Below are 14448 nucleotides of genomic sequence, written 5' to 3'. Positions count from 1 at the left end.
GGTGACGCGCAGGTGTTAGCAGATTCCCAAAAAAGTCCGGGAGGAAGAATAAACTTTGGAGAATCTGGTAAAGACCATGGAGCCAGTACCACCAGCGGCCACACAGGAGGGCCTTTCGTGCGAGACCAGGGACCTGCAAATACCCAAAGCTCTGACGTGGACATGGGGCCAGTCTCCAAGATCCTCCACACACAAGAGCACTGGAGCCCAAAGGCATCGTTAGGCTTAGGAGACAGGGGCACAGCAGTGCCCAGAAGCCTCAGCAGGATGCTGGAGCCCAGGGCTCAGAGGGACTGGGCTGTCCATCAAGGGTCCAACAGCAGGCAGGGGTTGAGGCTTGAGGCCCCAGCTGTGTCTTGGGAGAGGCACCTCTTAGCCTGGGCCTGGACTGTTCACTCCTGAGTGCCCTGTTCCCGAGGACGACGATTTGAAACATGCCGGCCACTTAGACGGAGATCAGGGGTGGCTGGGCATGGGGTTGGCCACCGGGTGGATCTGGGCTTCCTGGAGCTGCGAGCAGCAGAAGCCTCGAGCTGGGCAGCGGAGGAGGAAGGCCGGACTCGTGCAGGGCTTGAGGACACAGAACGCACAGGGGCTGGGCGGCAGGTCCCACCACCCGCAGACCCTGGACGACGGTGGCGTGAGGCCGCACGAGGCGGGCAGTACCTTGGGCTGAAAGCAGCCCGGGCAGGCTCGCGGACCTCCCTCCAGGCACTCAACTCCAGGCTGCCAGGCGAGGACAGGTGCTCCGTGTGTTCCAGCGCCACCCGATCCTGGCCCCGTTTCCACAGCTCATAGCGCTCGGGTTGCAGGATGCGCACGAACGCGTCCATGGAGAACACCACCCGCGCCTCCCCGCAGCTGCACTGCGACGCCACTTTGCCATAATCGACCCAGCGCGGGGTGGCGAAATTGATGGCTTCGGCGCAGTTGAAGCCGTGGTTGAAGCCCGAGTGGTAGCCATAGGGAAACGTCACCATGAACTCGCCCGCCTCCTGCGTGACGCGGCCGAAGGGGATGCCCTGGGCCTTGAGGACCGTGGGCGAGATGAGCGCCACCTTGTGTCTCAGGAAGGCCTCGCAGCCCCGCGCGGGGCCAGGGAACAGCTCCCTGGCCAGGCGTTCCAGGCGCCGGCCATGCGCAGGGGGCACCGCGTACCACGTCTTGGGCTCCCCGAAGTGCAGGAAGTTGAGGCTGTAAAGGTCCATGTCCTCCGTGTGCCAGGCGAAGCCGGTCTTCCACATGCCGAAGTACAGGTACGGGCTGTTGACGCCGTCGATGGCCACTCCGCACTCCTGCTCCAGCAGGTCCTGGATGGTGCCCAGGTGGCCCAGGTTCCACTGCCTCGTGTTCTCATCGAACAACGAGCCACTGACATCGGCGCCGTAGATGGGGGATCCGTACAGGCGCGTTTTCCAGTATGTTTGCTCCAGGTCCTCAAAATCCAAGTGTGGTGGAGCTTGATATTTTACAGTATGTGCGAGGTGGTGATACTGGCTCACAGTCATGGCTCTCTTCTTTCTGTGGTACTGAGTAAACACACCTGCCTCCCCAAAGGCTACCTGCTGGAGAGGGGCAGCTATTGAGATGTCACTGATATCCTCATAAGTCTGTCTGGCTTTCCATCCTTTGGGGGGAATTACCTTGGCCAGGCCAGCGTGGTGTGCCCCTTGCGATTCCATGTAAGCGATATATTGGCTGAAGTCTTCAAATTCTTCCAGGGTTGGGTAGAAGGTCATAATGGCACAGCCTGGGTTCTGGACCCCACAGGGCCTGGACGTCATGGCTGTGATCCCACAAGCACCGGACTCTAAGGCCTCAGGTAGGCGCCAGAGCCCCGGATGCTGAGGAGTGACGTCTGCCCTACGCTTCCTTTACTTCAGCAAAGCTTTGCTGGGTCTGTGAAGCAGTCGCTGAGACTTGAACTTGTGCAGGCAGGAGCTGGTCTCTTTTCCAGCCTGTCACGTTACCGGGACTCCTCTCTGGTCAGCACTCTGTGCCCCAAGAAAATCGAGTGTTTCCCCGGTGGAGACGGCTCTCTGGGCTGGGATCTGCCTCAGCCTGCAGCTCTGAGAGGTTCCTTCCTGGCAGGTGGAAGGGCTGTGAGTACCTCGGAGGCCTCTCTTGATTGTCAGGCCTCACTGGAACAGAAGGTCTCTTCGTGGAGGGGTCCCAGCCAAACCTCAAGAAAAGAATACAGACTATTTGAGAATAAGCGGATGACAAAAGAAACACTGACTTCACGTCAAGTGAAAGAAAATTAGTACAGCAACGTCAACTTTCACATGTGTAGTTAAAGGCACAATGTACGCATTTCCATAGCAAGGTAATTGTTAGGGCGAGTGTGTGTATATATACACAGAACTCCAGGCCCTTTTGAAAACCTGTGAGGAAAAAAAAAAAACCAACTCTTTTGCTCACAAGCACAAATAGCAGAAAGAAAGTCACCTACCTCCTTGCAACCGAATCCTGGTGCGAGTGGAGAATCCTGATGCGAGTGGAGAATCCTGATGCGAGTGGAGAACCCAGAGAGACAAAGTCCTCTTGGCAGCAGGCCTCTGAATGCAGACCATGTCCTGATGGCTCTGCCTTTATACCTGAGCAGTGATTTGATTTCATCGGCACTAATCAAGAGGAATCACGTGACCAGCGTTCTGATTGGTCAGCGCTGCCCTTTGTGTGTTTAAACCAATCTTTAACTGATTATTAGCTGATTGATTGATTGGTTGGTTGATGGATTTTTGTGTTTTTAGGTCCACACCCGTGGCATATGAAAGTTCCCAGGACAGGGGTCGAATAGGAGGTGTGGCTGCTGGCCTATGCCACAGCCATAGCAATACAGGATTGAGCTGAGTCTGTGACCTACCCTCTGGTCATGGCAATGCCAGATCCTTGATCCGATGATCATGGACACCAGGGATAGAACCCAGGGCCCCATGGATTCTAATCGGGTTCATTACTGCTGAGTCAGGATGGGAACTCCCTTTTTAAGCCAATCTTCAAGCCAAGTAAGAGGTTGAGAAAAAAAAAAAAAAAAAAAGGAGTGGGAAAACCCAGCCATGAAGATATTAAACAAAAGAATTCTGGTCTAGCAGCAATTAACATCCAATGTATTTATAAGAGACAACAAGGACACCTTTGGTTGTCATAAAGCAAAACTCACCTGGAAATATCACGCACTGTAGACCCCTGGTCACGTAGCCCTGAGACATAGAACGCCAAGACTGAGAATGATAAGGAAAAGCTGGCATATTTATAATCATAGTGGAAAGTCTTTAAAAACAAACAGGAGTTCCCACCGTGGCGCAGTGGTTAACGAATCCGACTGGGAACCGTGAGGTTTCAGGTTCGATCCCTGGCCTTGCTCAGTGGGTTGACGATCTGGCATTGCCGTGAGCTGTGGTGAAGGTTGCAGACACGGTTCAGATCACAGATTGTTGGGGCCGTGGCCTAGGCTGGCGGCTACAGCTCCGATTGGACCCCTGGCCTGGGAACCTCCATATGCCGTGGGTGTGGCCCTAAAAGCCAAAAAAGAAAAAAGAAGAAGAAAGAAAGAAAAGAAAAGAAAACCAGAAATCTGATACTCCATATGCCGTGGGTGTGGCCCTAAAAGTCAAAAAAGAAAAAAGAAAAAGAAAGAAAGAAAAGAAAAGAAAACCAGAAATCTGATACTTACAAAACGAAAGAAAAAAACAGCTATACTGATCAAGGAAATAAAGTTTCTAGGACCTGAGCAGGAAATATACAGCATGATCCTGGAGCATCCTGGAGAACTTGAACTTAGGGACCCATTTGATGTGACAGGGGCACATCAAAGGGGCAAGGGAACCAGAGGAAACAGCTCCCAGTGGCCAAAGCCAAAACAATTTCAACGACCAAACAATGAAAATAGTGTTGCATTAGAACCCAAAGTATACAAGCGATATCTAAGAACTCATACTGACATAATCAAATCACTGGCAATTGACAAGAGATCATCTCTTCTGCAGAAGATTCCAAATAAATGACATCCTTCTCCTCCCTAAAGGAAGAGAGTGTGACACCCTGCTCCCTGGTGAGAGTGGCAAGTGGGGGGGGGAAGTGGGGGGGATAAGGGAGGGGGAGGAAGGGTCTCGAAGAGGAGCCTGCCAAACTGCTCTTTCAGCCAGGTCAACATCAGGAGTCAAATGATGTGGGTAGTACAGGTCCTTGATATGACGTGATGAAAATGTCGTAAAATTACCTCTGCAGTCTTCCTCCAAAAAATGCACAAACCCAAGCCGATCATAAGAAGAGCATCAGGCAAATTCCAGTAGAGGGGTGTCCTTCAACACACCTGACCCATATTCCCCCAAACTGTCATATGTGGGAGTATAAACATTGTGTCCAAGACAAGGACAGTCTGAGGATCTGTTACAGCCCAGAGGGACCTAAGGAGGCATAAAAACGAAATGTAGTTTGGTATTTGGGATGAGGTCTTGGAACTGAAAAAGGACATTGGGTAAATAGTGAGGAAATCTGAACAATTTAGAGCCGTTAGTAAACAAGAACCCACTGATATTGGTTCAGTGAGTTGTGACACAGGTACCATTGGAATTAAGATGTTCATCTTAGGGACAACTATGGGTGGAAACTCCCCGAACTATGTGCTCACTTTCTTGTGAATCTAGAACTGTCCTTAAAAATTAGGTATTATTAAATAGAATAAAATAATTAACAAATAGAGAAGGCATCAGGAAACAATATTAGAATAAAAACATTTGAAATGTCATCCAAACAGTATTTTTTTTCCTTTTAGGGCCGCACTAGCAGCATGTAGAAGTTCCCAGGCTAGGGGCAGAATCTGAGCTGCAGCTGCTGACTACACCACAGCCACAACAACACCAGATCTGAGCCATGTATGTGACATAAGCTAGAGCTTGCAGCAACGCTTGATCCTTAACCCACTGAGAAAGGCCAGGGATCAAACCCATAACTTCATGCATACTAGCCCGGTTCTTAACCCACGGAGTCACAATGAGAACTTCCTCAAAACAGTACTTTGGATGAGATTGTGGAACTAGATAAAGGACACTGGGGGAAAAGTAATGAAATGTGACCAAATTATAGCCATTAGTAAACAAGAATATATTGATATTCATCATGAATATCAGTTTAATATGCTAATGGTAATAAATGTACCATAAGAATTAAGTTGTCAGTAATAGGGAGAAATGTGAGTGGTTTGGGAACACTGGAATTAAAGGCTCAATTTTTCATAAATCTAAGACAAGTCCTTAATGAGTAGGTATTGTATATGTAATAAAATAATAAACCAGAGAAGGCATCAGTAAAAAATATTAGACTGAAAAAAATTTCAAGCATAATCCAAACAGTTTACAATATAAACCAGATGATTCTATGAGCCCCCATATGACAATTTCCAGAGTGTTTTTAAAATATTACATATATGTATATATACATATATGTCTATATGTGTCTCTTTGGCCACACCCACAGCCTGTGTTAGTTCCAGGGCCCGGGATTGAACCTGCACCATGGCAGTGACCTGCACCACCGCTGTGGCAAAGCCGCTACTTAACCTGCTATGCCACAAGAGAACTTCCTAGCGTCTTTAAAAAATATTTTGAAATTATAAAAGATCAGGTGCTTATAGAAATCTAGAAAGTGTGTGTGCAGATTGACAAATAACTATAGAGGGAACAGAAATGAAATGACCGTCAGTGCCAGGCAGCCTGCCTTGTGCCCTTCCTCCCAGATTTCAGCCTCCTCAACTGACCTGACTCTAACTATTCACACAGCAATTTTGGCGAACATTATAAAATTAAAACTGTGCCCACTCTTGAAAACTGTGCATAACGTCATATGAATACAAATGTGCATATGTACTTTAATGTATTTTGTGTGTGGTTTTTTTCTTCATCATTTATGCTGCTGCACGTAGCTGGACTTTTGGTGCAGGGTATAAAGTATTCAACCACAGAAACTTTCTCCTGTTGATGGGGCTTTGGGTCGTTTCCACTTTGGGCCTCTTACAGACAGCGTTGCCCTGAGACTTCTTGGAGGTGTGTATTGGAGCACACGTGTCCAAAAAAGGGATCTCTTGGCCATAGATGTGTAAACTCCAACCTTACATTGCCAGACTGTTTTTCAACAATCTACCAATTTACTCACTCACTAGTTGCATAAGAGGGTGCTCATTGCCCTTCACTTTGGCAAACCTATGGCCTTTTCGGTTTTAGCCAATCAGGTGAGAGCATGGGGGACCTGGTAATGACTTGCATATACTTGGCTGCTGATGAGGGGGAACAAATGTTTCCGATGTTTGTTGGCTGATTGGATCTGCTCCTTCCTGAAGTGCCTCATCGAGTGTTTTGTCTGTTTTTCTGTCTGGTTGACTTTCTGTCTTGGTCGTAGTTCTATGTTCTGCTTATTAGTTCTTCACTGGATATGAGGCATATGATTACTGTTTTCGCTCTTTGATTTATCTTTTCACTCTCTTCCTCTTTTGTTCTTTTATTATTTATTTATTTATTTTTTGGCATGGGGAAGTTCCCTGGGCCAGGGATCTACCTTGCACCATAGCTATAACCAGAGCCACACCAGTGACAAGCTAGATCCTTAACCAGACGAGCCATATGAGGGTTATGGGAACTCTGAATTCTTTGTTATTTTTTTTTTACGGCTGCAACTGCAGCGTATGGGAGTTTCCAGGCCAGGGGTTGAATCCAAGCCACATCTGAGACCTACAGAGCAACTTGGGGCAACGCTAGACCCTTAACACACCAGGTCAGGGATTGAACTCACATCCTCATGGACACTGCATTGCTGGATCTTTAACCTGCTGAGCCACAAAGGGAACTCCTCCTGAACTGCATTCTTGATAGTACTTGTCCTTATTGAGCAGGGGAAATTTTTTTTAAGTATGAGAGTGGTTGAATGAAAGCATAAGGAGTACAAGGGGGCAATATTTTCTGAAATGTTTTTTTCCTTCAAAATCCCAATTTTTTTCCTGGACTTTGGGGGACATCTATCTGCCAGAAGACATTGTGATATTTCTAAAATAGAACAAGGAGAATTCCAGTTTCTAAAATTGAAAAGAGGGAGATGAGGGGTCACCTCCTGGCTCAGCAGGTTAAGGATCCCGTGTTGGCAGTGCTGTGTGTGGTTCTGGTTACAGCTGTGGTGCGGGTTTTGATTCCTGGCTCAGAAACTTCTGCATGCCATGGTTGTACCCTCCAATAAAAAGAAGCAAAAAAAGAAAGAAAGAAAATGGGAATAAGAATCAGGCTACTGTGTTCACAGAGCCTTTTCATAGTTCCCTTTTTTCTCTGCATTGCCATATCAACGGACCTAAATTAAAGGACCAAAGCTCCTCAAGATTTCAGTTATCACATAACAATTGACTCTTCGCTCATATAAACTTTACTGGAGTCCAGATACTCCTTAGGGCTGCTGACTTCCAAGGTGCTGAGACCAGCTCAGCAGGTTAGGGCTGAAGAACAGGTGATTAAGGGAAAAAGTTAACATAAAACAAGACACAGAGATGGAGTTCCCATTGTGGTGCAATGGTTGAAGAACCCGACTAAGAACCATGAGGTTGTGGGTTCGATCCCTGATCTTGCTCAGTGGGTTAAGGATCCAGCGTTGCCGTGAGCTGTGGTGTAGGTTGCAGACGCAGCTCGGATCCAGAGTTGCTGTAGCTCTGCCGTAGGCCGGTGGCTACGGAGCCCCTAGCCTGAGAACCTCCATATGCCACAGGAGTGGCCCTAGAAAAGTCAAAAAGACCAACAACAACAAAAAAGACACAGAGACATTTATCTTAGTTAAAGGTGGGAACCAGGGGACTCAAGGTCTCAGGGACCAAGAGCACAGCCTTGAGAAACCACACTGCTTTTACTGTGCTCGTTAGGATTATATCAAGTGAGAAGAGGGTTGAAGGTGCAGGATATAGGTTTTTTTAAATTATTTTTTTTTTTTTTGGTCTTTTTTTTTTTTTTTTTTTTTTTGTCTTTTTTGTCTTTTGTTGTTGTTGTTGTTGTTGCTGTTTCTTGGGCCGCTCCCGCGGCATATGGAGATTCCCAGGCTAGGGGTTGAATCGGAGCTGTAGCCACCGGCCTACGCCAGAGCCACAGCAACGCGGGATCCGAGCCGCGTCTGCAACCTACACCACAGCTCACGGCAACGCCGGATCGTTAACCCACTGAGCAAGGGCAGGGACCGAACCCGCAACCTCATGGTTCCTAGTCGGATTCGTTAACCACTGCGCCACGATGGGAACTCCTTTTAAATTATTTTTAAAGTCACATAGCCAGTAGCTGATTAAGCTTTTTTTTTTTTTGCCTTTTCTAGGGCCGCTCCCGCGGCATATGGAGGTTCCCAGGCTAGGGGTCCAATCGGAGCTGTAGCCTCCGGTCTACACCAGAGCCACAGCAACGCGGGATCCGAGCCATGTCTGCAAACTACACCACAGCTCACAGCAACGCTAGAGCCTTAGCCCACTGAGCAAGGCCAGGGTTCGAACCCACAACCTCATGGTTCCTAGTCGGATTTGTTAACCACTGCGCCACGACCTGATTAAGCTTTTATTCTGACCTTTAGGCATTTAACAATCATTAGCATTGAGGAAGCTTGATGTCAGCTATCTATGCATAGCATTCTAGAGAATCATCATTGTGTTTCTGCAGACAGCATGCCTATCTGCCTCGACCAGGGTGCCTAGGTTTACACTTTTGTTCTCCTTGCTAATGCATATCCTGCTAACCACCCTCATAAACCCCTTGGGGCCATGAGGCTCATTTTCCTCTTACTCTTTAGAGGACATATCACGCTATGCAAATGGTGTGCCAATCTGCACAGGTCCTGCGTGCCTAGACCAACACATTCTGTCCTCATTCAGCTGACCATATGAATAACTTATGCCTTTAGGTCTTTGTTCTTAAGCTTAAATCATTTATCAGCACTGAGACTGTTTTTCATGCAGGAATATGGGGTAAAGCAAAGCAGGACAAGAAGGAATTTTCAGCATAGAAAACAGAAGCAAAGAAGCTAAGAAAATATTGTAAAAATATGTCTCGAGACACAAGGGATTCCAGGCTGCTTCCACCTTGTGGCTCCCCCATCTCAATACAGGGTTTAATATCCCCCGTTCAGCCAAGCATCTCCCTCCCACCCTCCACTGTGCCCAGAGTCCCTGAGCTCAGGCTCTCAGCTTCAGTTTTCCGCAGAATACACAACCACTAAGTCGCCTGCCCTCACGGTGTTATGGATGGGAGGTGGGCTTTTGCTGCTCCCCAGTCAGAGCTTCAAACAAGCATTGCTTTTTCATCACTGCCTTCAGTTTTAAATGGTGGTTCAAATTCCAGAGTTTTACTGAAATTCTCAGGAGGAAAGCTGGGAGGAGGAGAATCGTGGCTTGCTCTCTGAAACATTTCCTTCTGCATCCAAACTACTCTTTTCAATTTCCAAAATGTATTCTGAGTTTGGCCATGTCTGTACATTCCCAACACTAAAGCCTAATCTAAGTAACCACCCACTCGCACCTGTATTACTTAGAGGGTCTACTTCTCCTGCCCCACATGGTCCACAGAATTACCAAGGTGATTATTTAAATAGGCAAAGTATAGCCTGTCAAGTGCTGTTTGAAATGTCTCATTTCACTTTGAAAAAACTCAAATACTTAACATGAGCTCCAAGGTCCTACATACCCTGGACCCAACCTCTCCCTTCCTTCTTCCTCTCTATGCCCCAGACGCAAAAGAGCTGTTTGCCCTCTCCCTGGAGAAACAAAACTGCAAGTTCCACATTAGGTTACACTGCTGTCTTCTCCAAGAGAAAGGCAGCTCTAGACATTTTTCCTTGGCATTTGGAACTATGAAAGGGCTCCTGCTCTATGAAGCCTTGCTGACCACTGTGGAAAGTAACATAATGTCTTTTATACATATTTTTTTTTGTCTTTTTTTTTTTTTTTTTTTTGGCCTTTTTCTAGGGCCGCTTCCCATGGCATATGGAGGTTCCCAGGCTAGCGGTCTAATCGGAGCTACAGCTGCCAGCCTACACCACAGCCACAGAAACTCGGGATCTGAGCCACACCTGCAACCTACACCACAGCTCATGGCAACACCGGATCCTTAACCCACTGAGCAAGGCCAGGGATTGAACCGGCAACCTCATGGTTCCTAGTCAGATCCATTAACAACTGCACCACAACGGGAACTCCCACAATGGCTTTTCTATCAAAGAAAATCTTGGTTACTACATTTTGCCCCGGTTTCAGCGGAAATGCCCCTGCGACCCCGTTTCTGTTTACCTCTTGTCCCAGCAACAATTTGTTTCATTTAGCCGACCTGGAAGAATGTGCGCCCTGACCTGACCAATGGGAAGGGAACAGGTAAATCACGAGCATTTAGGGATACATAGGGGAGGGTCTTTTGTTCGGCGTGCATGTGCTTTTTGGAGTACCCGCGCCCTTCTGCAGAAGTAAAGACCTTGTTGAGATTGCTTGTTGTCCACGTGTCTCATTTTCCTACACTGGTGCTCCAAGACAGAGTTATCTTAATTGCCAACACCACTGAACCAGGCTGGTTCCTGCTTATTCTGCTCCATCATCCCATCCCCTTTACTTTCTTCACAACTCATGTTACCGACGGACATCATCTTGTTCATGTACATGCGGGCTTGTTTCCTGGGATGAATCCATGGCTTAACCATGTGAAATACACACGCAGCTTTGAAAAGGCCATAGACACATGGACAGGAGATTTTCAGATGGTGGCTCTCTTTGACCTATGTGTGCTCATCTCTCCCAGCAGCATGGGTCACTCAAGGACCAGGCGATGTCCAAGTCAGCCTTCTGATATGCCTCCGAACCACATCCCCCAACCAAGCTAGCCACCCAGAACCCAACAACCATCCCCCAAACTCACTCGCCAACACTGCAGAATGTAACCAGCTCATAAAAATAAGCTTTGATTGAAATGTTTGGATATAAGTATTGAGAAAAGTGCAGAAAAAAAGTTCCCTGTTGGCTCAGGGGGTTAAGGATCTGGCGATGTCACTGCAGTGGTTCCTGCTATGGCACCAATTTAATCCCTGACCTGGGAACGTCCTAGGCCACTGGCCCAGGGCCCCCTCACACCCACACACCCCCCAAAAAAAAAACACTGCAGAAAAGAAGCACCGTCTCTCAAAGGATTGATTGAACAACAGGAGAGGAAACATCGGCTTTGAACATTCCAGCTACGTTTAATATCCTTGTGAACAAATCCTGGCAGAGAACACATTGTCAGCACACCAAGGACTCAGGAAGGTGATGCTCGTGCCTGAGCCACCACAAACCTAATGGGCCAGAAGGGCTAGTTTGGCAAGAAGAGGGGCAAGGGGAGGGGGAAGAGGAAAAGGAGAGAGACTGGAGGGCAGCCAAGGCCCAGGATGCTTCAGAAGCTCAGCAGCATCCAGAGGTGGCCCGCAGGATGGGAGTCTGAGGTAGACGGGGCTCTGGGAGCCTCAGCAGGACCTAGTTTGCGGAGACACTAGCGTGTCCAGTGGATGAAATCTGTCAGGGGGTGACGCGCAGGTGTTAGCAGATTCCCAAAAAAGTCCGGGAGGAAGAATAAACTTTGGAGAATCTGGTAAAGACCATGGAGCCAGTACCACCAGCGGCCACACAGGAGGGCCTTTCGTGCGAGACCAGGGACCTGCAAATACCCAAAGCTCTGACGTGGACATGGGGCCAGTCTCAAAGATCCTCCACACACAAGAGCACTGGAGCCCAAAGGCATCGTTAGGCTTAGGGGACAGGGGCACAGCAGTGCCCAGAAGCCTCAGCAGGATGCTGGAGCCCAGGGCTCAGAGGGACTGGGCTGTCCATCAAGGGTCCAACAGCAGGCAGGGGTTGAGGCTTGAGGCCCCAGCTGTGTCTTGGGAGAGGCACCTCTTAGCCTGGGCCTGGACTGTTCACTCCTGAGTGCCCTGTTCCCGAGGACGACGATTTGAAACATGCCGGCCACTTAGACGGAGATCAGGGGTGGCTGGGCATGGGGTTGGCCACCGGGTGGATCTGGGCTTCCTGGAGCTGCGAGCAGCAGAAGCCTCGAGCTGGGCAGCGGAGGAGGAAGGCCGGACTCGTGCAGGGCTTGAGGACACAGAACGCACAGGGGCTGGGCGGCAGGTCCCACCACCCGCAGACCCTGGACGACGGTGGCGTGAGGCCGCACGAGGCGGGCAGTACCTTGGGCTGAAAGCAGCCCCCGCAGGCTCGCGGACCTCCCTCCAGGCACTCAACTCCAGGCTGCCAGGCGAGGACAGGTGCTCCGTGTGTTCCAGCGCCACCCGATCCTGGCCCCGTTTCCACAGCTCATAGCGCTCGGGTTGCAGGATGCGCACGAACGCGTCCATGGAGAACACCACCCGCGCCTCCCCGCAGCTGCACTGCGACGCCACTTTGCCATAATCGACCCAGCGCGGGGTGGCGAAATTGATGGCTTCGGCGCAGTTGAAGCCGTGGTTGAAGCCCGAGTGGTAGCCATAGGGAAACGTCACCATGAACTCGCCCGCCTCCTGCGTGACGCGGCCGAAGGGGATGCCCTGGGCCTTGAGGACCGTGGGCGAGATGAGCGCCACCTTGTGTCTCAGGAAGGCCTCGCAGCCCCGCGCGGGGCCAGGGAACAGCTCCCTGGCCAGGCGTTCCAGGCGCCGGCCATGCGCAGGGGGCACCGCGTACCACGTCTTGGGCTCCCCGAAGTGCAGGAAGTTGAGGCTGTAAAGGTCCATGTCCTCCGTGTGCCAGGCGAAGCCGGTCTTCCACATGCCGAAGTACAGGTACGGGCTGTTGACGCCGTCGATGGCCACTCCGCACTCCTGCTCCAGCAGGTCCTGGATGGTGCCCAGGTGGCCCAGGTTCCACTGCTTCGTGTTCTCATCGAACAACGAGCCACTGACATCGGCGCCGTAGATGGGGGAACCGTACAGGCGCGTTTTCCAGTATGTTTGCTCCAGGTCCTCAAAATCCAAGTGTGGTGGAGCTTGATATTTTTCACTGTTTGCTAAGTGGCAATACTCACTCACGGTCATGGCTTTCTTCTTTCTGTGGTACTGAGTAAACACACCTGCCTTCCCAGAAGCCTCCTGCTGGAGAGGGGCAGCTATTGAGATGTCACTGATATCCTCATAAGTCTGTCTGGCTTTCCATCCTTTGGGGGGAATTACCTTGGCCAGGCCTGCTCTGTGTGCACCTTGGGATTCTATGTAAGCAATGTATTTATCAAAATCATTAAACTCTTCTTTGGTTGGATGAAATATCATTATGCTACAACTTGGATTCTGGACATAATTGGCCTTAGACTTCATAGCCTCCATTAATTAGTAATAATCTCAAGTTTTTAGATATGTTCTAAATAGGCGAGGATGCTGGAAAATGCTCCTTTTTTGGTTTTGAGTATGAGTCACGAAGAACCCCCAGTGGACTTTTATGCAAGAAGTTGACAATATTTCTTAGCCTTGCTGATTTTCTAGGGGACTCCACTCAGTGTAGAAGCTTTGTCCAGAACTGATGGTGGCTGATCTTGCAAGTCAGTAATGTTTCTCAGTTGACACTTGACTCTGTCCTCTTGAGCTCTAGTGAATCACCCAGCCTTGGGTGAGTATTCCAAATGTAGTGTCTTCAGGGCAGTATTGAAAATAAAACCTTAAAAAAAAAATACATAAATGTTGAAAACTAGCATATGCACACTGTGGTATCTGGAATGACTGGCCAATGGGGGGACTTGCTGTATATAGCACAGGGACCTCGACTCAATATTCTATGATAACATAATGAGAAAAGAATCTGAAAAGGGATGGATATGTGTATATATGTATAACTGAATCACTTTGTTGACAGCAGACATAATCACAACATTGTAAATCAACAATTCTTCAGTAAAACTTTAAAAAGAAGAAAAGAGGCGTTCCCATCGTGGCTCAGTGGTTAATGAATCCAACTAGGAACCGTGAGGTGGTGGGTTCGATCCCTGGCCTTGCTCAGTGGGTTAAGGATCCGGTGTTGCCGTGAGCTGTGGTGTAGGCTGCAGACACAGCTCGGATCCTGCGTTGCTGTGGCTCTGGCGTAGGCCGGTGGCTACAGCTCCGATTGGACCCCTAGCCTGGGAACCTCCATATGCCGCAGGAGCGGCCCAAGAAATGGCAATAGAAAAAGAAAAAAGAAAAAAAGAAAACTAATATTTGGGGGAAAGTTATTAGGGAAGTGCAAATAAAACACCACCGCTATAATTACATACGCAAATAAAGGCTAAAAATTTATAAGACTGGCAATACAGGAAGTGGTCTTGATTTGGAACCATGGACGTTCTTGTACCCTAGTAAGGAGAATGAAAATAATTACATGTACTTTGTAAAACTTTCTGGATAGTACTTACTAAAAAAGTGCTATGATTCAACTGTTACTATATGCCTAGGATATATGCACAGCTG

The 14448-nt window shown here is 48.8% G+C and overlaps 2 protein-coding genes across 2 annotated transcripts; both read right to left on the bottom strand.

The window, feature by feature from the left end:
- LOC100627380 (lysine-specific demethylase 4D-like) lies at nt 393-2738 on the bottom strand. The gene has a single exon (XM_005667256.3). The coding sequence runs from the start codon at nt 1782-1784 to the stop codon at nt 393-395; it is 1392 nt and encodes a 463-aa protein (XP_005667313.2). The 5' UTR covers nt 1785-2738.
- Nucleotides 10727-13650, bottom strand: LOC100627657 (lysine-specific demethylase 4D-like). Its single transcript, XM_021063943.1, has 2 exons — nt 11938-13650; nt 10727-11899 (listed from the first exon to the last, which is right to left on the bottom strand). The coding sequence occupies exons 1-2, from the start codon at nt 13333-13335 to the stop codon at nt 11768-11770; spliced, it is 1530 nt and encodes a 509-aa protein (XP_020919602.1). The 5' UTR covers nt 13336-13650; the 3' UTR covers nt 10727-11767.

Source organism: Sus scrofa, chromosome 9 (genome assembly GCF_000003025.6).
Source record: "Sus scrofa isolate TJ Tabasco breed Duroc chromosome 9, Sscrofa11.1, whole genome shotgun sequence".
Classification (NCBI taxonomy): Eukaryota; Metazoa; Chordata; class Mammalia; order Artiodactyla; family Suidae; genus Sus; species Sus scrofa.
This window is presented reverse-complemented; position numbering and strand designations above follow the sequence as displayed.